General features: G+C 35.9%; 2 protein-coding genes across 2 annotated transcripts; one reads left to right on the top strand and one right to left on the bottom strand.

The window, feature by feature from the left end:
- LOC127844551 (uncharacterized) lies at positions 1 to 14,266 on the bottom strand. The gene is made up of 7 exons (XM_052374902.1): positions 14,178 to 14,266; positions 10,715 to 10,890; positions 9,195 to 9,261; positions 7,282 to 7,346; positions 5,645 to 5,866; positions 4,069 to 4,269; positions 1 to 3,633 (listed from the first exon to the last, which is right to left on the bottom strand). The coding sequence occupies exons 1-7, from the start codon at positions 14,203 to 14,205 to the stop codon at positions 3,370 to 3,372; spliced, it is 1,023 nt and encodes a 340-aa protein (XP_052230862.1). The 5' UTR covers positions 14,206 to 14,266; the 3' UTR covers positions 1 to 3,369.
- A 16-nt stretch (positions 14,267 to 14,282) lies between these two features.
- On the top strand, positions 14,283 to 20,535 carry LOC127844557 (ubiquitin-like protein ATG12). Its single transcript, XM_052374912.1, has 4 exons — positions 14,283 to 14,448; positions 17,906 to 18,042; positions 18,686 to 18,748; positions 19,351 to 20,535. Exons 1-4 carry the CDS (start codon positions 14,328 to 14,330, stop codon positions 19,408 to 19,410), a joined length of 381 nt encoding a protein of 126 aa, XP_052230872.1. The 5' UTR covers positions 14,283 to 14,327; the 3' UTR covers positions 19,411 to 20,535.
- Positions 20,536 to 23,384: the final 2,849 nt, after the last annotated feature.

Below are 23,384 nucleotides of genomic sequence, written 5' to 3'. Positions count from 1 at the left end.
AAAGTTTCAACAATTTAATACTGTTATATAATAATCTAAACTCAACACCTCATATACAGCTCTTTGGTCAAATAATTCTAAACTCAACACATCATATACAGGTCTTTGGTCAACTGAACAGCTTTAACGAAAAGCAGTATTTACAAATAATCAGCTGAACATAGATATTTGAAACAATTGCCGAACTTAACAAATGGTAAGGCGTGTGAATAGGTGAGCCAGTAAAAAACTCCGCCTCATGAGAAATAACAAATTAAAAAAATTAACCTTTCTATAATGCAACAAATGACTAGGCTGTATCTCGGCGAAACATCCAAATACTCTCAAAGGATTACTGTTAAATTATAACTAGAGCTTTGTCACAGACGTGACGAATACCCCCACATGCCGCATTGACACATAATATTTTGCATGTCTTCACAAAAAAACAGCAGACATCATGCTCAGTTTTTAAAACGCACTAAGTGACCCCTTGACCTAGTTTTTGACCCAGAAAGGCCCATATTCTAAGTTGGCCTTAAGATCATCTCCATAAAACTTCTGACCAAGTTTGGTGAAGATCGGATGTAAACTACTTGAATTAGAGAGTGGATACCATGCTGAATGTTAAAAACGCACTTAGTGACTCCCTGACCTAGTTTTAGGCCCGAAATGGCCCATGTTCAAACTTGTCCTAGAAATCATTTACATAAAACTTGTGACCAAGTTTGGTGAGGATGAAAACTACTTGAATTAGAGAGCGGACAACATGGTGAGGTTTAAAACGCACAAAGATACACCGTGACCTAGTTTTTGACCCGGCATGACCCATATTCAAACTTGACTTAGACATCATCAAGATACAACTTCTGACCAAGTTTGGTGAAGATTGGATGAAAACTACTTGAATTAGAGAGCGGACAACATTGTGATGTTTAAAACGCACTAAGTGACCCCGTGACCTTGTTTTTGACCCGGCATGACCCATATTCAAACTTGCCCTAGACATTATCAAGATACAACTTCAGACCAATTTTGGTGAAGATTGGATATAAACTACTTGAATTATAGAGCGGACAACATGGTGAGGTTTAAAACACTAAGTGACCCCGTGACCTATTTTTGACCCGGCATGGCCCATGTTCGAACTTGACCTACACATCATCTAGTTACAACTTCTGACCAAGTGTGGTGAAGATCAGATTTAAACTACTTGAAATAGAGAGCGGACACTATGCTCAATGTGTAAAACGTACTAAGTGACCCTGTGACCTTGTTTTTGATCTGGCCTGGCCCATGTTCGAACATGGCCTTCAGATCATCCAGTGCTCACGCTGCTGCCAGACATTATCGCCAATGGCGATTATTTTATCCAACTGGCTATTATTTCTTAAAATTGTCTAGAAAAAATGGCGATTATTTTATCCTCCTACATCAAAAAACAAATTGCCTCTTAATGTTGTCCGGCGAATGCGAAACGCCTGCAAATCGGTCCATCAAGCAGGAAAATCGATAAACGAGATTACCTGTGTACACACTCGACCCTGTGTATTGTCATACACGCGTCAATAACTTTTGCGACATTGTGGCCTGGAGCGTTTTTCTCAATCAGTGTCCGACAGCAGTGATATATTTCGGAAAAAACGTTTTTAATCTCCCCTTGCTTTACCAATTATCGGTAACTGTTAGATCTTTGATAAATTTTCGCCAATTATTATTTAATCGTCATGAAATCGCCGCTTATATTGTCGGCTGGTTTAGTTTTTCACGCCGTTTTTTCTGCAATTAGATTACGCTGAACATTGCTTGATGAAATAATTATTTAATCGCCATCAACTAATTATCCCCGTAATTACCGCTGTTGTCGTCTGCTTTAACATAATGATTTCAATTTTTAACCAGGTAACCTGGTTTTTCCAATTCAAAGGGACCCGGCATATTCCATGGCCAGCAAACACGTGTTTGGAATTACACTGAGGTGGTGTATTTTAACTCACGCGCTGTGACGTTAATTGATGGAATAAATCATTTACAATTGATATTGGCCTCTGCCTACAATATTGCGGCCGATGGCAAACGTCGTATAAAGAGATAAAGTAGTCGAACGATATGCACATTTTAGATTATGCATATTAATATTTTATATTATGCATATTTCATGTGCAAAACGCGTACAATTTTTCGGATTACCGTTTTCGGATTCTGTATTTTTTCGTCGATTATGATTTATTTTCGAAGTTCATAATAGCAAAAATAGAATGACGAATACACATGCGGTGATACGGAAGGTGTGGTTGATAATATTTCGAGTTGTATTCACCAAAAATTGCAATTGGAAAAACTATAAAAAATAGTATAGCCCAGGGCTCTGGGTGGGTTGGGGCCTCTGCCCTTAATTCTTATGTGTATGTAACTGGAGCTTAGATCTGGTTTGTTAAGTCACACCCACAACATTGAATGTATTCTTTATTGTAAAGCCATGATAATATTTTATAAGAAAATGACACACTGATATTATGCTTGTTTTTAAGTATATATTTAAATTATAACTTAAAACCAATAGATATACATTTCATAAAACATAGATAAAATGAGATTCATTGTTTTTCTTTTTTTTTTTGCCTTCAGTACCGTTTTGCGGAAAAGTCCGCATATGTTTTGGCTATTATTTTTTTAAGGAAAAAAATTATGGCTATTATTTTCTGAAGGCCAGAGTGAGCACTGATCATCTAGATAAAACTTCTGACCAAGTTTGGTGAAGATCAGATGAAAACTACTTGAAGAAGAGAGAACAACATGCTGAATGTTTAAAACGCACTAAATGACCCTTTGACCTAGTTTTTGACCCGGCAAGGCCCATGTTCGAAATTGGCCTAGACATCATGTAGATACAACTTCTGACCAAGTTTGGTGAAGATCGGATGAAAACTACTTGAATTAGAGAGCGGACATTTATTACGGACCGACAGACCGACCGACAGACAAGTTCACTCCTATATACCCCCCTAAACTTCGTTTGTGGGGGTTTAAAAAACAAAAATGTTAATACTGATCAGATGTCGAGACCTAGCTTACAGACGAAAAATAGTTCGCGCCTGAACTTAACATGGCGGTCACTTTCAAAGAAGCTGACTAACAATACATTTTACTGATTAAAAAGTAAACATTTAAAGTTATGAACCATAAAGGGGTGAATATAATTACATTCACAAAATTAACTTCTGCAACTATTTAAAGTTTAAGTGTGCAGTATAACCTACGCGAAATTAAATTGATAATCAAACGAAAGCAGTTTAGTGTGTGACAGACTAACAAATAGCAATATTTGCTAAATAAAGGATATACGATGGTGATTTCTGGTGGATTCAGCTTGCTTCCTGCGTTGTTTTTTTACAAAGAACTCAACTGATTTTTCTTGAACAAATGCTGCGATACAATCCACTCATTTCCACCGTCGTATCCGAACACTTCCGAGCAGAAAATGAAGAAAAGCCTCCAGTTAAACATTTGTTGGTCTGCGTCTTCACCATATGCCTTGCGTAGAACATCCATTACTTTGTCCCGGTTTTCGTCTAATCGTGTAAGCCAAGCCTCAAGTGTCCGACTGTAGTGCTTGCCATTAATAATCCAGTAGTCTTCAATCCGCACGCCATTCTGGAAAAAATCATACATACAAATTTGAGGTGTATCTGCTGCCAGAAGGTGAGATTGAACATTAAATAACCTATCAAGGTTTTGTATAATTAAAAGAATTTATTTGTATGCTTAATATGTAACATAAAAAACGTTTTGTAAATCATAGGAGAGAAATCTTGTAGGCAATTAAAAAACAAAATAATTTGTTTATATGAAAATAGTTGGATTTACACGTCTGTGTTTTATATATTCACCTTAAATCCCAAATCCAACATCTAAAAAATATTACCACTTTTCAAATCTACGCAAGTTCCTTTTGACAAAATTAACTGGTTTAACATACCGGTAATTTAAAGACACTAAAAAGGATTAAAAACACTGCTTTTGCAATATTTTGTCATAAGCATTGCAAAAAAGGGATGAGCTTTGAAAGTGCAAGATTAAATCTAATACCTGAAAATATAGATACAAGTCCACAGAGGGCATGGTACCACCCGTAAAGAAGTTCTTTGCCATCCACTCCGTGTCAGAGCCTGGCTTCGTGTCAAAGGCGTATGGGAAGCGACTGTGGCATAGGACCTGTATGAACAGCTTTCCTGCTGGCTTGAGCCATGAGGAGACCCTCTGCATCAGCACCTCATAGTTCTTCATGTGCTGAAACATATGAGCCTTGCTCTGTGAAAAGGGGGTTTAATGCATGTGCGTAGTGTCATCCCAGATTAGCTTGTGCAGTTCGCTTAGGCTAATCAGGGAAGACACTTTCCGCTTTTATAATATAATATTATAATATTTTCTGTTTATAGAAAAGCTCTTCTTAGCAAAAATCCAGACGGAAGGGTCCCCCTGATTAGCCTGTGCACCCTGCACAAGCTAATCTGGGATGAAACTTTAGGCACATGCATTAAACCCCCTTTTCACAGAGCGCGGCTCATATTCAACACATCATGCGGGCCTTTCTCTGGGAAACAGGATTTAAGGCTTGTACGTAAAGTGTTGTCAAAGATTAGCCTGTGTGGACTTCTCAGGCTGATATGATATGAGACAAAACTTAACGCATGTGTATTCACCCTCTGCATCAGTATGATCTCTAAAGTTTGTATGGCCTTGTGCTTAGAGGCAAATAATCAATGGCTCCCAAATTGTCCTTGCTTGTCCATCTGGATTTTTATTTTTCACAAGTTATTGTTTATAGATTGAAGAAACTTCACCAACATATTCACCATCAGGAGAACTTGTGCTCCTCCATGTTTTGGCTCCAATTTTTTTCCACAAGCGGTGCCCTCTTTCATGCAAAAAAGAACTTCTATGGCCCATTTTAAGCAAAGAAAGACTTTTGCCCTTGTGTTGCACGTATCACAAGTATTGATGCTTTAGGAATTGAATTGTACAAATATATGTACCATAAATCATCCAGAAGGTTAATATTTGCACAAATATATTTTGGTTAAAATTGTTTCGATGTAACTGGAGTTTTGAGACAAATGTGAAATATAGGGGGATGATCTGTGTCATATATGTCTAGTTCATGTACTGAGAAAAAAGATCTACTTGTACACGAATACCATATATATTATAACACACAGAGACAATTCCTAAGTTAAAATCAATTTACCAGCTTGCAAGGGCCAGAAGGGCACTCGTGCATTGCTATTTCATATTTTTCTTGTGCTGAGCAAAGGACATTTCTGTATAAATGCCATATATAACCTGCGCTGGGCAAAAATGGGTTTTTATGAAATATGCAGCATGCGTAGCTATTTGTATAGCTCATCTGCTCAGTCTTGCCGCCACCATGTGTTACTTTTTAGCTGGAAGCAGAGCAATTGTGCTAGCCAGTCTGGGGCTAAGCAGGCAGTATACGTGATAAGACACATTTATAGCAAATATGTCATATGCCATATACACTTTAAAAAAATCAAATACAATCATCTTAACAGTAGACTTAATGCATAAGAACACCCTATGCATAGTTCTCCATGTTATGAGAAAAGTAAATTATCATAATTAAGAACACAATTTAAGTCCCCACCTCAAACATTTCGATGGAGCAAATCCTATCAAATCGATTAGCCGTGTAGAAGACGTTGGCATCAGCCGTGATGCATTCAAGGCGGCCCTGGAAGCCTCTCTCCTGTGCCCTCTGCTGAATAAGGGCCCGCTGCGTATTGGAGTTGGACACGCAGGTCACTTGACATCTCGGGAACTTCTCGCAGATATACAAGGACAGAGAGCCCCATCCACAGCCCAGGTCCTGAAACGACCGAAGAGAGCGCATCAATCATAATCTACCATCAGCACATCAGTGTTGTTTCTTTTTTTCAGTGATTTGTGAACATGTCTTTTACGCGAAATTCTCAAAAAGGGGGAAAATATAACCCTGAAGCTCTCATCTGAGTTCAAGGTACAACAGTTGTTGAAGGCTTGACCTGGTGACCTAGTTTTTGAACCCACATGACTCTGATTCCAACTTGGCATAGGCAGTGTCAAGATTAATTTTCTGGCCAAGTTCAATCTAAGTTAATTACACATGAGAAATCTAGAATGGTAACAAGGTTTTAGAGAGATTTTACCAGGTGATCTCATTTTGGATGCATGTGTCACAAAATAAAACTGTGCCTAAGCATAAGGTTAAGCAAAAGCAAGATATACATTCTGATCCAGTTACGTCAAAATTTAGTCATGAGTCATAATTGGCGCCTCTACAGTGGTAACAAATTTTATTTTAGATTTAAACTTGTAACCTGGTATTTGACATTCTTTGCCCATATTCACAAAAGATCTAGAATATTTCAAGAAATAAAATATTCTGACAAAATTACATCAAGATTGAATCATAAATGTGGCTTCTAGAGTGGTTTCAAGTTCATTTAAGATTTTAACTTGTGACCGTGCTTTGGACGATGATTACCCAGTGTCAAAATCAGCCAAGATATTGTCATAACAAACATTATGAACAAGTTCCATGAAGGTTGAATGAACCATGTAGCCCCTAATTTGTTAACAAGCTATTAAAAAAATTGACTTGGTGACTTCCTTTTTGGATGCATGTGACACAGATATGATCAAGTCTAGATAAAGTTACGATTCTTATCAAGTTTCATCAAAGTTGGATGACAAATGTGCCCTCTATAGGGCAAACAAATTGACCATTCAAGACACACAATGCTCAAAACCAAATACAAGATTATCACATTAGATCACATTAAGCAGGTTAACTAAACATGTATTGTCAATTTCAAAAATTATGTTTACAAATTGACCATTCAAAAGAGAACTATTAACTAAAATCAAATCCATGTTATTAACTGGTGATAATCATGTTTAAAATTTAAATAAATACAACATTCGAAGCTTAACAAGTATAATTTAATCACTCAAGGAACCATAAAACCAGTCATGAAATTGAAAACGACTATATATATTTTTTATCTATGATCACATTTGTGAATTAAGGCAATAAAAGTGTAAAAAAAACTTTAGAATTTTTGAATGTCCAGTCATTTGTGGGAAAGACAACAAACACATTTATATAGCATTGTGATCATCAAAACTCGTTAAGATAAATATAATATAGAAATGTCATAATTGAATGATCATTATTTTAAAGTAATTCAATCCGTCCCAGCCACTTTGATATAACAAGGTTCAACTAGATATCACACTTACTAAAACTGATTGCCCGTCTTGTATGCCAGCTCGTTCACATATAAGTTTTAGTGATATGTCTTCAGCTAAAATTAAAATGGTCATTTTACAAATGATTTCCGATACTTTGATCATATTTTATTCCTTTCCCACTTAGATACGTATTTTGAGGAGCTTGTAGTCTCTCAGAAAGTTAAATTCTATTAAAGACTTCTTACTAGATTCAGGTTTTAAAGGCTTCATTTCCAACCGTTAGATACTGAGCAGCAAACAGCATAAAACCTGTACAGACTGTGAGTAACTCACAGGCTGTTCTGGTTTTATGCTGTTTGCACATAGCCATTTTCACTTTGCTTCTAAGTGGGAAAGGGTTAAAGTAAAAACCCAACTGTTAAAACAGCCACCTAGTATTTGCAGGATCTACCACTCTTTATCAGGAGTGGCACATTTTTAAAGTGACCTAATGGGCCTCAATAAATGTCTTTAAGCAATTTTAAGACCGATTATTTCTTAAAATGTATTTCCTAATAGTCTTTTTTATAGAATATATTTATTAAAATTTGTGTAAATGTCTTCTCTATGTTTTTGTCATTCTTATTTTACTGTAGCAGACATGAAATGCATCAACCCATCTCTATTTTACTGTAGTAGACATGAAATGCATCAACCCATCTCTATTTTACTGTAGTAGACATGAAATGCATCAACCCATGATTCCATCTCTATTTACTGTAGTAGACATGAAATGCATCAACCCATCTCTATTTTACTGTAATAGACATGAAATGCATCAACCCATCTCTATTTTACTGTAGTAGACATGAAATGCATCAACCCATCTCTATTTTACTGTAGTAGACATGAAATGCATCAACCCATCTCTATTTTACTGTAGTAGACATGAAATGCATCAACCCATCTCTATTTTACTGTAGTAGACATGAAATGCATCAACCCATCTCTATTTTACTGTAGTAGACATGAAATGCATCAACCCATCTCTATTTTACTGTAGTAGACATGAAATGCATCAACCCATCTCTATTTTACTGTAGTAGACATGAAATGCATCAACCCATCTCTATTTTACTGTAGCAGACATGAAATGCATCAACCCATCTCTATTTTACTGTAGTAGACATGAAATGCATCAACCCATCTCTATTTTACTGTAGTAGACATGAAATGCATCAACCCATCTCTATTTTACTGTAGTCGACATGAAATGCATCAACCCATCTCTATTTTACTGTAGTAGACATGAAATGCATCAACCCATCTCTATTTTACTGTAGTAGACATGAAATGCATCAACCCATCTCTATTTTACTGTAGTAGACATGAAATGCATCAACCCATCTCTATTTTACTGTAGTAGACATGAAATGCATCAACCCATCTCTATTTTACTGTAGTAGACATGAAATGCATCAACCCATCTCTATTTTACTGTAGTAGACATGAAATGTATCAACCCATCTCTATTTTACTGTAGTAGACATGAAATGCATCAACCCATCTCTATTTTACTGTAGTAGACATGAAATGCATCAACCCATCTCTATTTTACTGTAGTAGACATAAAATGCATCAACCCATCTCTATTTTTTTAAAGAAGAATAATCTCAGGGTGCTTTTCACCAATTTGAGATTTTGATAAGTTAAGCCTAAATTCACCTCATTTATGGAAAGGAAAAAATTGATTGATTGATCAGGGACAACACTTTCAGCCTAAACTTGATTTTTTTGCTAAGAAGAAACTTTCTTGAAATGCAACATATCATTAAAGCAGGAAGTGTCGTCCCTGATTATCTAGTGCAGACTGCACAGGCTAATCTTGGAGGACACTTTACGCACATGCATTCAACCCCCTTTATCACAGAGCACTGCATAATTGATTGTGAGATACAATCGTTCAACGCCCAATCCTTTACCTTGTTCCAGTGATGAACAACCGTCTGGCCAGTCACAACCACTGTACTTCAGCCTCTTGCCAAGAACCTGAAATAAAGTACATGTATTTCTATCAGCATTTAAAATATATGGCCAATAATTTTTCAGTTTTTTTCACTTGGACCTTCTTCAGTTTTCAACAATATTTGACTCAAATAAAAATTAAGCCAAGTAATTGTACCTTTCAACATTTTTCCTGATTACGCTGGTCTTCAACAACTTATTGCACATGCGGATAACTGGCAACCACCATACTTGAATCAGAGAAAAGATCATGGCTGTAGAAAAGATCTGCTGACCTTTACCCAACCAAGAGTAGGTGGAGTACACCTAGAATCAAACCTATGATTCTCATATCTGTTGTCCAGCTCTAAGCTAGCGTCTCTGGCTTCCCTTCTTTTCACAAAAGATCCAATTGCATGACTATGTTTCTATTTAAATCTGCCAAGAATCCTTGACAATTACAAAGTATAACAGATAGTTGTGAAACTGAAATAAAAGTGTTAGTCTCACTGCGTTTTTTTTTTCTATAGTTAAAAACTAAGTATGTTAAATGATTCCTTTAAATACATTTTTCTTGTTATAAGGACGCGTAATCTAATTTCAAACACACATAAATAAATTAACCTAGACCGTGATTTAGCACAGATTTCATCAGGACAATAAATGCATCAGTTTCAAGATACAATATTTAGCTCCAAATATAGAAACATAACTTCAAACTCACACAGCAGTAAACAGGCTATGAAAAGAGTTCAACAATGGTAAATATTTGGACTACAACTAACCTATATTTTACCTGTAGCTACATTTAATTGGGGTCAAAAAGCAAACCCTGATTCAATTAATATGATCTTTAAACCTTACAGCTAGTGTTAGTGTAAATTTATAATATAATTTATCAAAACTCATTTAACCTTATCAAAAATAAGATTAATATTTAACACATCATATGATTGTATAATTAGTGGAAACCTATTTACTTTTACACATCATATGTATAATTAGTGGAAACCTATTTACTTAAGCTCCGCTGTATTGATTGATAACTTAAGTGTTATAGAAACGATCTCCATATGTAACCTGGGAAGAACCAGTACTTGGTGTCTTACAGGCACAATGCCCACTACGCCATAGCAATATATATCATGTTCCCTATATTTTAACATACTGTTTTTCATGTGGGCAATATCTTTATGTAGATCCATTGTTTAAACGATGAAGATTTTAAAATTATACAGATAATCTTTGATGATTGCTTTCATTGTTTAAGCTTGCATACAGGCAGTTATTTACAAAGTTACCAACATACAGTATTATAACTTTTATTCAATATTTTGCAATAAATATAAAACTGTATATTCCAAGTAACTGAATAGGATTCAATCAATGTTTTCAATACACTAAGAAATGGAATCATGACATAAAATGTTGCAGTCATTTTGACATAAATATTGTGTCTTATATGCAAAAGAGGTACATAATAACTAAATTTTCTTACAGTCAAGAAAAACTCTGTTGGGACCTCATAATGTTGCTCATTGGCTTTATCTGTTTCTATGGCTACTGGAGACTCCCTCAGTCTCTGGATGAACTTTTTCTTGAAGAATGCCTGCTTTTCAAGATCCCAACCACATCGCAACTTCTCAATCCAGGCTTTCAGATTTGCTCGGACACCTGCATGAACATAAATTGAGCAGCATTCTGATAAAACTGGGCTTAATGCATTTGTGTTTAGTGTAGTCCCAGATCAGCCTTGCAGTCTGCACAGATAATTGTCAAGAGGCTTTTTTGTGTGAGTAACTGCAACTATAAGGAAAATTTTCAACATAATGCAGGGTCTTCCGCAGGCCATTTAAGCGCCCCTTGCCGGGGCGCTTGAATTTCGAAATCAGAGTCCCCGGGGCGCCTGAAATTTTCCGATCAGTGTATTCTTCAGTAAAAGAAAGTGTAGATTGTCAAAAAAAAATCAAGGTTTCCCTATCAGTGTATCAATATTCCCTGTTTTAAAAGAGCACTCGGTACCTACTTTCACAAGTAATCGCCATAAACACCACATGGGGTAATGGATAATCCACTGATAAGAGAATAGCATGACGCGCGTATCGATTATTCTTGCCACATTACACGGTCATTTAAATGCTGACAAGGATGTATCTGGTAACTTTCCAGTCGTCAAACTGTGAAGTTCATCGTCCAATCGGTTACGCGAATGCTTATGAGGGCGGAGTTAACTATCGACCATTATTTTTGATTGACGTCGGGCATGAAGGAAGAGTTTATCGCAGCTTGATTAGCAAGAAGTTGTACCATTTGAGTAATATAAAACCGGTAATAAGTACAGTATAGAACATTAAAGACGGTTTCGGGCATCATCATCACACCTTTTTACTGTAAACAAGTGTTAATTTAAATTGCAAGTGGTAAACAATTAATTATTATAGCGAGTAAGTTGTGCAAATGACTCCCGGTTACAATTATGTGATAACAATTTATTTAATTCCAGTACATGTATATTTCAATATGTCCATTTATAGAACTGATTCACCTCGTTTTTCTGACATTTATTCGACACGTAATGCGCTTTAACAAATTTTCGTTGAATTAATTACGCACACTTGCAAATGTTTCGTCCGATAATCGATAGTTAGAAGATCCTCGTGGACAACGTGAATTTCATGCATAATTCCGTCAAAACATTTATTCGACTCGTAAAGTGTTTAAACAAATTATCGTTGAATTTATAACGCAACGGTTAATATTTGTTGAAATCTCAAATGGGAATAATTAAATTTGTAATCCGAAACCCATTCCCGTAAGTCGATGTTAACGCGTTTTTAATCCGAAACACACTTCCGAATGTAAATGTTACCGCAACGTTAAATATTTTTGCTTCAAATTAGCAGTGCAAATTTATTTTGTGTCGAATCTTTTTCTCAATTAAAAAGAGCGCGAAAATTATGCAGCATGTACAACGTCGCGTCTATTGCATACAAATGGCGTGTATTGAGCGTTTTAACAAGCCCACACCAGGTCAGGGGATTGACGCATATTCAGAGGCAATATTTCATCAAATCTATAAATAGTCACTTAAAAAATGGCAAGGTTTGTGTTGAAGTAATAACTGAAAGCTTTTATCGTAAATATTTACCAGAAAGAGATTGATAAAAACGGAATAAACGGGATTATCGGGTAATAAATAGAAACTTGAAAAATAGTAAGTATACAGTAATAGAGTCGGGTTGAAACGGATGTATTGGGGAATCGTTCGAGTCGGGATTTTACTATCTGTGCGGAAAAGTTTTAAAACAATTAAACAATATAAAAAAATATATTTTTAAATGACTGGGGGATTTTTTTGAAGAGTCATAGCGCACCAAATGACGTCTTTTGACGCTGTTTTTCTTTGAGTTATAACGCACCACAGAACGTGAATTGACACGTTAAATTAAAAAAAAAACGTCGTGAGGGGACACCCCTCCCGAACCCACCCCGGTCGGCCCCGGGGCGCCTGAAAAAATTCCTGAGGAAGGCACTGTAATGTATTTTGTTTACAATGCAATGTTTTACTGAATTTCTCTCATGAATTTTATATTAGATCTATATTTCTATATTTATATTCAATCTTATAGTGTAATAGATGTTAAAGTAGTGGACAGATATTACTACATAGGAATAGATGCACTGAGCACTTGTGATTAATAAGAAGCAGTTATTGGAGTTAGAGGTGGCAAAAAAGAAGTTAGATTTCTATCATGATTTCTCCAAAAACATTTTTAACACTTTTGAATAATCAATAACTGTACATTAGGCATCAAGAACATGCTGTACCATCATTTTCAGGTCCAAAAAAATGAAATTGATGGATGCTCCCAATGGTGCACTTTGTAAATGTATGGATATAAAGTGTCGGGACGATTGAACTTCACCAGTACGCAACACTTGTCATAAAACAGCGTACCCTAACACCTTACACATAACAACTAACGCAACACCTTATAATCTTTTTTATCCTATATATTTCCTTAGTATCGGGGGCTACTGCCCCCAAACCCCCGCTTTGTCGATAGTGGTAAACAACTGCGTACCAGTAAAGTTCAATCTAGCCTAAAGTGTCTGCCACAGAAACATTAAATTGATAAGACAATGTCAGATTAATAATAAAAGGGCCAGTAGGTATGTAGTCCATAAAAATGTACTCTCCGTCCTTTGATGATTTTGCTATGGCAGCTCTGGGACCCTTTGTGTTATAAAGCTGAGTGTTAAATTGTTGCAACTATAGTAGGTATGCTGCTAACCTGATTTATGAAGGTATGCTGCTAGTCTTATTTATAAGATGCAAAAAGAATTTAGAGATACTTTATATATGCCTTTATGGGCTTAATTCTTTGGAGCTCCTCATATTACTAATATAAAAAGAAGCTTAATATTTGAGAGTGTCAACAAGTTGGACTAGTATGCTGCACATGAGATTTAATGTGGAAATGAATTATTATGCAAAAGACAATAACTCCCTTAAAATCAATAGAGCAGAATGACCTTTTAATATGCACCCTTAAAGTAAAGTGCACATAAACATTTATCAATTTCGGACCATTTGTTCATGAGGATGCGTAAAACCCTACAGAGGCAAAAATTAAAATGGGCAATCTTTGCCTTAGATCAGAAGCTTATCATACGTACAGAATGTAAATGAACTTAAGCTATACTAACCTCTGACAGAGTTTTTCTTAAAGGCTTTGAGCTTTTATGAGTACATACGCGCATCTATCAATGATCCACAGGGTAAGTACCTTGGAGCTGGATTATTTCAACTAACCTCTGACACTAACAACTTCAAGAACTTGTGGGATTTGGGGACAATTTACAATATCTGTATTATGTAATTTTGATTTCTGACATGAACATATCGATACAAACTTATTTTATAACGTTTAACTGTGCAGTATAATTTATAAATTTACCATTTCTTAAAGCTTCGTCCGAGGACATCCTTTGCAGAATGTTAAGTTAGACGCACACGTGTCAGGTTAAGATCTAGAGCGATATTGACTGGTTTGAATTAATCGGTTTTACAATTGTCATGTCCCAGTCTAAAAATAACTTCCGGTAAAATGTCAACAGATACTGGTTCCAGTGAAGTTAATGATAATAAACAGGAAAGTAAAGAGGACGTTGCTGCTGGTGAAAACGATACTGAAGGTCCAACAAGCCCGACACAAACTAAATCAAAAGGCATGTCGTATTTATAATGATAAGTGCTAATAATGGACTTTGTTTGTATCGTGTAAGTACCTGTTATCGAACAACACCTATTATCGGACGTTTTGTTTTGGTTCTGTATACACACGCCCAAAAGTGCGCATGATGTCACATTGATAAACAAATGGTCGCACATGAAGTCCATGACCTACTTGCCTACTTAGCTTGAAACAAACGCGCCGAAAACAGGTTAAAGGAATGCATTTATTGTTATTTACCCCGTTTGATGTGCTTTTTGCTATTACTTTTTAAATGCATTTATCAAAATGTGCATTTACACACCAAAGAGCATATTTCCGTTTGCAATTTTGATTGCAGCAGACGCAGATTTTTTCGACGAGTCCGGATCACGTGATAGTCATGTGACTTTGTATATACTGGAGTAGTATTTAAGTGTCATTTAATAGGTCATGTTTATATCGGCCCCCATTTTGTTTTGTCTGCTAAAGGTGACAATAACCAGGGAATCATTGTTATGAATTCTTGAAGGTAGTTTGCTGGAAAACTTTACAGATAAATCATTCAATGATTGAACTGTTAGTCATTTGTTAAAACAAACTGTTTTTGTCATTTTAAGTGTTTCATTTTTAACGTAATTTCTTAGGTGTTCGATAACTGGTTCGTCCACCATAATTTTCGCGATTGCCAATTCTTGATAAGTAACGTCAACTGTAGTCCATATAAACGGACTCCCAGAGCCTTTAATAATTTTCGCTATGGCAGCTCTGGGAGTCCATATGCATCCCTTCATAAACATGGGTGCAGTTCAGCGCAGAGAATCTGTGCGCTTCACTAAACAGACGTCATTTGAGACAAATTGAGGAAAATAATGAATAAACTTCATAAACATGTTAAATTTACCTGAATGGCAACCTACGGATGTTATCCTTTGCATGCACCCTATAAAAACACGACCATGTTTCAACACACTTTTCTCGCTGATATGTTTATGTTAAAATTTGAAACAGTGTATTCTGTATTGAATAACACATCGTTATCGACTTTAAAGGCTGGAGCACATAACCTGACGTGCAAAATATTGGTGTACTGCGACCTAACCAATATTGGGTCAATTTATCAATATGGCGGATACAGCGTACAAAATAAAACCTAAGTCAATAAAATCACTTATTTCTTGCTTTAATGGTACCATTTGGATGAGTTTATGGTTTAGATAGGTAAACTTTAATAAGTTCTTGCAGTTTCAGTGTTCCTTAACCCTTGCATTGTTGATAACATTTTGCACCCATGGACAAGAGAGAGCGCATTGCAACTATAAGCAGCCCATTGGGCTATAAAGCTTAGAGTTGAATTATTGCTCAGAAAAGTCAACTGATAACTTCTCATATAAGGAAGCACAGAATACGCCACGGGTCTGAAATTCGGCCCCATTCCCAATGCAAATCTGGTTGTTTTTTCCCAATTGAAAAAAAATTCCCTATTTCCCCCCCCCCCAATTTTTTTTTTTTTTAACCTTTAAATATAAGTTAACAAGATCCAGTGTAGAAAATATTGCATAATTAAATTATTTGTTGCCTTGAATTTGTTATAAAAACAGTAAAATATGTTAAATTGATTATTTAAGACTTTCATTATTTTCTCCAAAATCCGGCGTTTTGTGCGTTTTTTTTCCATCTCGAAACAGGCCAGGCCCTTTCCACAAAATCAGATAAAAAACCTGCACTTATCACACATGTTCATAATATTTTGGTAAATTTTAATAATATGTTATCAGAATAGTCGTTATTTACCAGTTAACAGCTTTTTTGAAATATAAGAAACACTATTTACATGCTATTATTTTTCCCAATTCAGCCAGTTTTTCGATTAATTTGTTTCCCAAAATGGGGTTTTTCACGACGCGAAATTCCCAAATTTCCAGTGTGGCGTTTTCCCAAAATGGAGCGGAAAAGGCCTGCTATCTGCCTAAATTGGATTTTTGCTTAGAAGAGACTTCATTCAAAAGAAAAATGTCATAAAATCAGAAAGTGTTGTCCCTGATTAGCCTGTGCAGATTGCACAGGCTAATCTGAGATAACACTTACCCACATGCATTATGCCCTGTTTTCTCAGAACAAGACTGGTATAGTAAACCTAACCGTATGTGTTAATCACTGGATACATACATGTTCTAACTCTATCCATTACCCCTTTACCCTGTATATTTACAATTTCTATTTTTAAAAACCAAAATATATTTCAGAATTTAAAAAACAAAAAACATCTGCCATTTTAGGTAAGTGCATAAACAAAGTGAATTGTGGGTGGGAGAATTTGTATTGAACATGCGTAATTACATGACGCAAAATGTGTGATCACAAAGCACGGTTTGCATATTTTGTAATAATGACCAATCAACCAGTAAAAATAAATTTTGACTGAATACAACAAGCAACAATTTTCAGGAAAAAGCAACACTGAAAAGATTTTCAGACTTACCCACTCCTTAACCACAGCTAATATAATGTCTATTATGTTAATTTCAAATTTTTAATGCTTGCTCTATCTCCTTCACCTAGTGGTTAGTGCATTATGGTATGCAATAACAGTTGAAGCTAATAGGATAGTCTGGCACATTTTTGGAAATGGCTGGTTGCCTACAAACAGCTAGTAAAATCACTGAGCATTTAGTGTCTTATGATTAAAGGTATAATATGACATTATAATCTTATATATATCAATTAAATTATGTCCTCCTTACATGTATGGGTTAAATAATATGTTTAGTGATTTTTATGCTGCCGGATCGAATGATGGGGGTAAATTGTTTTTGGCCATTGTGTCTGTCTGTCATTCTGTCACCAAACTTTAACCTTGCTTAAACTTTTGCAATATAAATGAATAACTTTTGCAATATTGAGAATAGCAACTTGATATTTGGCATGCATGTGTATCTCAGGGAGCTGCACATTTTGAGTGGTGAAAGGTCAAGGTCATTCTTCAAGGTCAAAGGTCAAATATATGGCCTCAAATCGGCGTCAAAACTTTAAATTCACAATTTTTTCCCAAATGAGCCGTTTCATCGAAGCAAAAATTCCCCAAATGGCCAATTTTGTAGATAAAAAATTCCCAATTTGGTCAGACTCCATTTCCCAAAATAGGCAGAAAAACCCCTGGTATGGTTATTGACCCAATATCGCAAATGTAATGTCCATTGCCCCCAGGCACTCATGTGCGAGTTTTCATGACGTTAATCCGATCGTAAAAAGCATCATTGAAAAGTCAGATACCTAAGCAAAACAGGCTAGTAATCTGGTAAAATAGCGCTGTAAAATACACTGTCCGAAACTTTAGAGTAATTAATTATGGACGAAATACCTTATGTCTGAAAATTAAGTGGCAAACAAATGTTTTTTTTAGCCATGGGGTGTCCGAAAATTTATAGTGTCAGAAAACTTGACTAATTACGTAATTATGTATTTTATTTCAGTAAATGTACTTCTGAAGGCTGCAGGGGATGCACCAATTTTGAAAAAGAAGAAGTATACACTTGAACGGAACAAGAGGATTGCTTACATATCTACATTCCTAAGCAAATTAATCAAGCTGGAATCAGGAGAATCTATAGTAAGTATTTCAGTGTTGGGTTTATCAGTTGAGGCGTAGTAAAACTAAATTATCGCAAATGTTGCCACTTTGACAGTTCATTCTTGAATGCCATTACATTATTCTATCTGTTTTTATGCTCCCTGTAGGGTGGCATATATATAGTTGAACTGTCCGTCAGTCCATCCATCCATCTATCCGTGACTCCGTCCGAAAACTTTAACATTGCCCATAACCTTTGCAATATTGAAGATAGCAACTTGATATTTGCCATGCATGTGTATCTCATGGAGCTGCAAATTTAGAGTGGTGAAAGGCTAAGGTCATCCTTCAAGGTTAAAGGTCAAATATATGGCTCCAAAGCGGCGCAGTAGGGGGCATTGCGTTTCTGACAAACACATCTCTTATTTCTTTACAACTTACTGATATTTATTTTGAATTTAAGTTTATTTTGAGCTTCTTTTACCAGCAGAATTTATTCTATTTTATAGCATTCTCTGTGAAGAACAGTATGTCCATGATGAACATTAATACAAGCGTTTACAATTTTGACCATTCCAAAGAGTCGAATCAATCAGTTACCTTTATTCACATGTCAAAGAATGTGTTAATAAATAAAGTTCCCCGCATGCATGTATGTTTAAATGTTGTTTACTTTTGTCAGTTCCTGTATGTAAACCAGTCGTTTGCCCCAGCTTTAGACTCAGAAGTGGGATCTGTGTTTGATGTGAGTAAGCTTATTTATATATAATTATTTGTTTATTTATTTGATTAAAAAACAAAAAAACATTTCTGTGAACAATATGTTAAGAACAATGTCAATTATAAATAGACTGTTAAGCTTTAAGTTTTCTCCAATACTGGCTTGATTATGAGGCAAAAAGCCTGTTCTACTCAGTGGAAACTATTGACTGGTGCATACTTGTGTAGTACACAATGTGTACTATTGGATTTCTATCAATCCATGATTATTTTTATGCCACTGGATCGAAAGATCGGGGCATATTGTTTTGGCCTGTCTGTCATTCATTGTGTGTGTCCCAAAACTTTAACCTTGGTTAAAGTTTTGCAATAACTATTGCATTATTGAAGATAGCAACTTGATATTTGGCATGCATGTGTATCTCATCGAGCTGCACATTTTGAGTGGTGAAAGGTCAAGGTCATCTTTCAAGGTCAAATATATGGCTTCAAAGCGGCGCAATAGGGGCATTGTGTTTCTGACAAACACATCTTTTGATTATTAAAATGTTCCCTTTTTGCTGTTTGGAAAACCACTTCAATGGAAAAATGCATTTCGATAGTTGCATCAAATTTTTTTCTTTTCAGTGTTTTGGCAGTGATGGCAAATTGGTTCTTCATTACTGCAAGTCCCAAGCCTGGGGTTGAATAGGAAGAGATGTGGACCTTGTGTGATGCAACTAAAACTTTAAGTGTTTTCTTGTGTCCTTGACTACAAATTGCAAAACTGTTGTCATGGGAAACAATTTTATGTGACTAACATGGTATCACATGCTGATATCTGTAAAGTTAATGTTTCATTTTAAAGGTTCATGTGTTGAAATATGCAAAAATGTACTTAGTACATTTTTGGTAAGCTGTGTATTGTCAAGAAGTTGATCGTTTTCTATTTTTAACAAACAGAAAACTAGGTTCTTTAATAAAATGCATGTAAAATGTAAGTATATTGATAGTTGGCATAACTGGACAACAAATGGTAGGTATTTTTGTCAAACATACACAATTATTTAGGTTTATAAATCTGCAATCTTTGCAAGGTAGTAACTCATATCTTTCATACTCTTAAGTTTTTTTGTTAGAAATTGGATACTTTGGTACTATGCTTGAGTCAAAAACATATGCTTGTACTTCTTAATTATCATTATAGCATTGATGACCTACTTAAGGTGAAGGTTACTGTTGCTGAAAAAGAAGAACGGTTTTCCCTGAAGTATTCAAATTTTGCTGGAGGGATTGCACTGAAATTATGTGTGTAGGTTGATGTCACTAAGCTTGGGATTGCATTTTGGGCTGGTTGAATTGACATTATAATATGAAAATAGTCTGCTCTATTCCTCGAGTTTGGATGGTTTTATGCTGAAATGTTACATTTAGGTAACTTACCTGCAGACCTAGCTTTAGACTACATATTAATTTCTTAACTAGAATTAGATTATTATGTTAAAACCTGGTTTCATTTTGTTGTTCGTCAATTGTTCTGCCTTCATTAGTTTAAAAAATGAATAAATTGTTAGCAGATTATTGTAAGCCAGACCAAAGATCTATAAATAAATCTATTTATAGATCTTTGGTCGAACCTTTAAACAGAATTGTTTTATCACAAGTTTCAAACCTGCCACACAAGTACTGTAAGTTATCAATATTTGCAATAGTCAGATTGGACTCTTCTGCTATACTTGTGTGATTATTTATGCTGCTTCATTCTGTGCAATACATGTATGTTTATTGGAATTTTTATTATTACGGTATAATAAAATGCAATTATATATCATGTGCACATGTTTTATTTTGCTATTGTTTACAACTAGTTGAACTTCAAACCCATAAATATGTGTGCCAGTGTTCACAGTGTTCCCGCTAGCTTAAACAGAATCACTAAATTGCCCAAAGGTCCCACCCTGCCCACTTGTCTTGGGGGCCCCCAATATGTTTTTAAATAGGATCACATCATTAGACAGGAATTTTTTTTTTAAGTTTTAATGATAAGTTCGCCTGTTTTCGGAGAAAACCGGAGGTATTGTCATAGCCAGCTCCTTGTGTCGTCCGACGTCTGCGTTGTGCTAAAACCTTGACCAATTTTTAGGTCACTAGGTCAAAGGTCACTGTGACCTCTAAAAAAAACAACATTCTGCCATGCTTTCATTTATTCAAAACTGCACCTGCAGCCTAGCGTTGGCACCCGTTATGCGGTGCTCTTGTGAAACTATTTTTTAGCTCGGCTGTTTTTTGAGAAAACCCCTAGGTATTTTCATAGCCAGCTTGTCTTGTCGTTCGCACCTTGTCGTGCTAAAACCATGACATTTTGCTCTAAAATCAAAGTGCTTCCACCTACAACTTTGAAACTTCATATGTAGATGCACCTAGACAAGTTCTACATGCCACACCGATTTTTGGGTTACTAGGTCAAAGGTCAAGGTCACTGTGAACTCTGACAAAAAAAAAATCTGACAAGCTTTCCTCCATTCAAAACTGCACCTGCAGCCGAGTGTTGGCACCCATTATGCAGTTCTCTTGTTATTATTTAAGAAACATTTTTCAAATGAAAATCATGTTATATGAAGTAGATCTGTATACATATAATATGTGAAAATATGTATTTCATGATATATAACACATGTTGTATTGAAAATATGCCATATTTATAACAAAACTGATTGCACATATGTGCCTTTTTGAAAATTAGCATCCTGCTTTAAAAAAAAATCATAGCTCATGCCCTTTTTATTTTAAATAAGACAAGATGTGTTTGTGAAACACAATGTCCCCCTATATGATGTTTGACCTTGAAGGATGACCTTGACCTTGTGAAGGATGACCTTGACCTTTCACCACTCAAAATGTGCAGCTCCACGAGATACACATGCATGCCAAATATCAAGTTGCTATCTTCAATATTGCAAAAGTATTCACAAAATAGCGATTTGGACCACATATATTTGACCTCTGACCTTGAAGGATGACCTTGACCTTTCACCACTCAAAATGTGCAGCTCCATGAGATGCACATGCATGCCAAATATCAAGTTGCTATCTTCAATATTGCAAAAGTATTCATAAAATAGCGATTTGGACCACATATATTTGACCTCTGACCTTGAAGGATGACCTTGACCTTTCACCCCTCAAAATGTGCAGCTCCATGAGATACACATGCATGCCAAATATCAAGTTGCTATCTTTAATATTGAAATATTGCAAAAGTGTACATTAAATGAGCGATTTTGACCCATATATTTGACCTTTGACCTTGAAGAATGACCTTGACCTTGACTTTTCACCACTCAAAATGTGCAGCTCCATGAGATACATATGCATGCCAAATATCAAGTTGCTTTCTTCAATATGGCAAAAGTTATTGCAAATGTTAAAGTTGGCGCAAACCAACAGACAGGGCAAAAACAATATGTCCCCCACTACTATAGTGGGGGACATAAAAATGATGATTGTAAACAAAATGAGCGCATTGGTGTTATATAAATGTATCATACATTTTTTTCCATCATTTGTTCCCTGAAAGAAAAACCAAATTCAAAACAAGAAATCGTTGGAGACTGGTGATGCTCCCCAAAGTTTGTTTTTTGTCACAATATTGCACTATATATTCAGATAAAAGGAAACGTCTTGAGGGGCATAACCTTGGACAAAACAAGAGCACCGCATAACGGGTGCCACGCTCGGCTGCGAAAGCTTGTCAGAAATACTTTATTTTTAGAGGTCACAGTGACCTTGACCTTTGACCTAGTGACCCAAAATGGGTGTGGCGTGTAGAACTCATCAAGGTGCATCTACATATGAAGTTTCAAAGTTGTAGGTGGAAGTACTTTGATTTTACAGGCAATGTTAAGGTTTTTGTTAAAAGTTTTATATTAGAGGTCACAGTGACCTTGACCTTTGACCTAGTGATCCAAATTGGGTTGGCATGTAGAACTCATCAGGGTGCAACTACATATGAAGTTTCAAAGTTGTAGGTGGAAGCACATTGATTTTAGAGCCTATGTTAAAGTTTTATATTAGAGGTCAGTGACCTTGACCTTTGACCTAGTGACCCAAAAATGGGTGTGGCGTGTAAAACTCATCAAGGTGCATCTACATATGAAGTTTCAAAGTTGTAGGTGGAACTGTTTGATTTTAGAGCCAATGTTAAGGTTTTAGCACGACACAGCCGGTGGACGAGCTGGCTATGACAATAGCTCAGGTTTTCGCCGAAAACAGCCTCGCTAATAATACGATGGATGGTTTAGCAACCTAAAAATTTCAAAGGGCCATAACTCTCTAAATAAATCATTTAACCAGAACCCACAAATAACATGCGCATCTCCTCAAGGTAGTTAAGCTTCCCATAAAGCTTCATTGAATTCCAGTCAGTAGTTGGGGGGACAAGAATTGCACTATATGTACAGTTAATGGAAAATTTCAAAGAGCCATATCTCTGTGAAAAATCATCCGACCAGAACTGGCTGATAATATGCACATCTCCTCTTGGTAGTGAACTTCCCATAAAGTTTCATTGAATTCCGGTCATTAATTGCTGAGAAATAGCCCGGACAAAAAATGTGCACGGACGGACGGACACACGGACAGACGAAGCGGCGACTATATGCTCCCCCCAAAAATTTCGGAGG

Source organism: Dreissena polymorpha, chromosome 9, assembly GCF_020536995.1.
Source record: "Dreissena polymorpha isolate Duluth1 chromosome 9, UMN_Dpol_1.0, whole genome shotgun sequence".
NCBI lineage: Eukaryota > Metazoa > Mollusca > Bivalvia > Myida > Dreissenidae > Dreissena > Dreissena polymorpha.
This window is presented reverse-complemented; position numbering and strand designations above follow the sequence as displayed.

Bases quoted from the DNA above. Each gene is read 5' to 3' on its own strand.
- LOC127844551 (XM_052374902.1), bottom strand. From the start codon at position 14,205: ATGTCCTCGGACGAAGCTTTAAGAAATG. The intron at 7,347-9,194 runs GTAAAGGATTGG...TTTTAATTTTAG, and splicing joins TTGTTCATCACTGGAACAAG to CTGAAGACATATCACTAAAA. The intron at 5,867-7,281 runs GTAAGTGTGATA...CGGTCGTTTCAG, and splicing joins AAGACGGGCAATCAGTTTTA to GACCTGGGCTGTGGATGGGG.
- LOC127844557 (XM_052374912.1), top strand. From the start codon at position 14,328: ATGTCAACAGATACTGGTTCCAGTGAAGTTAATGATAATAAACAGGAA. The intron at 14,449-17,905 runs GCATGTCGTATT...ATTTTATTTCAG, and splicing joins GACACAAACTAAATCAAAAG to TAAATGTACTTCTGAAGGCT. The intron at 18,043-18,685 runs GTAAGTATTTCA...TACTTTTGTCAG, and splicing joins TGGAATCAGGAGAATCTATA to TTCCTGTATGTAAACCAGTC.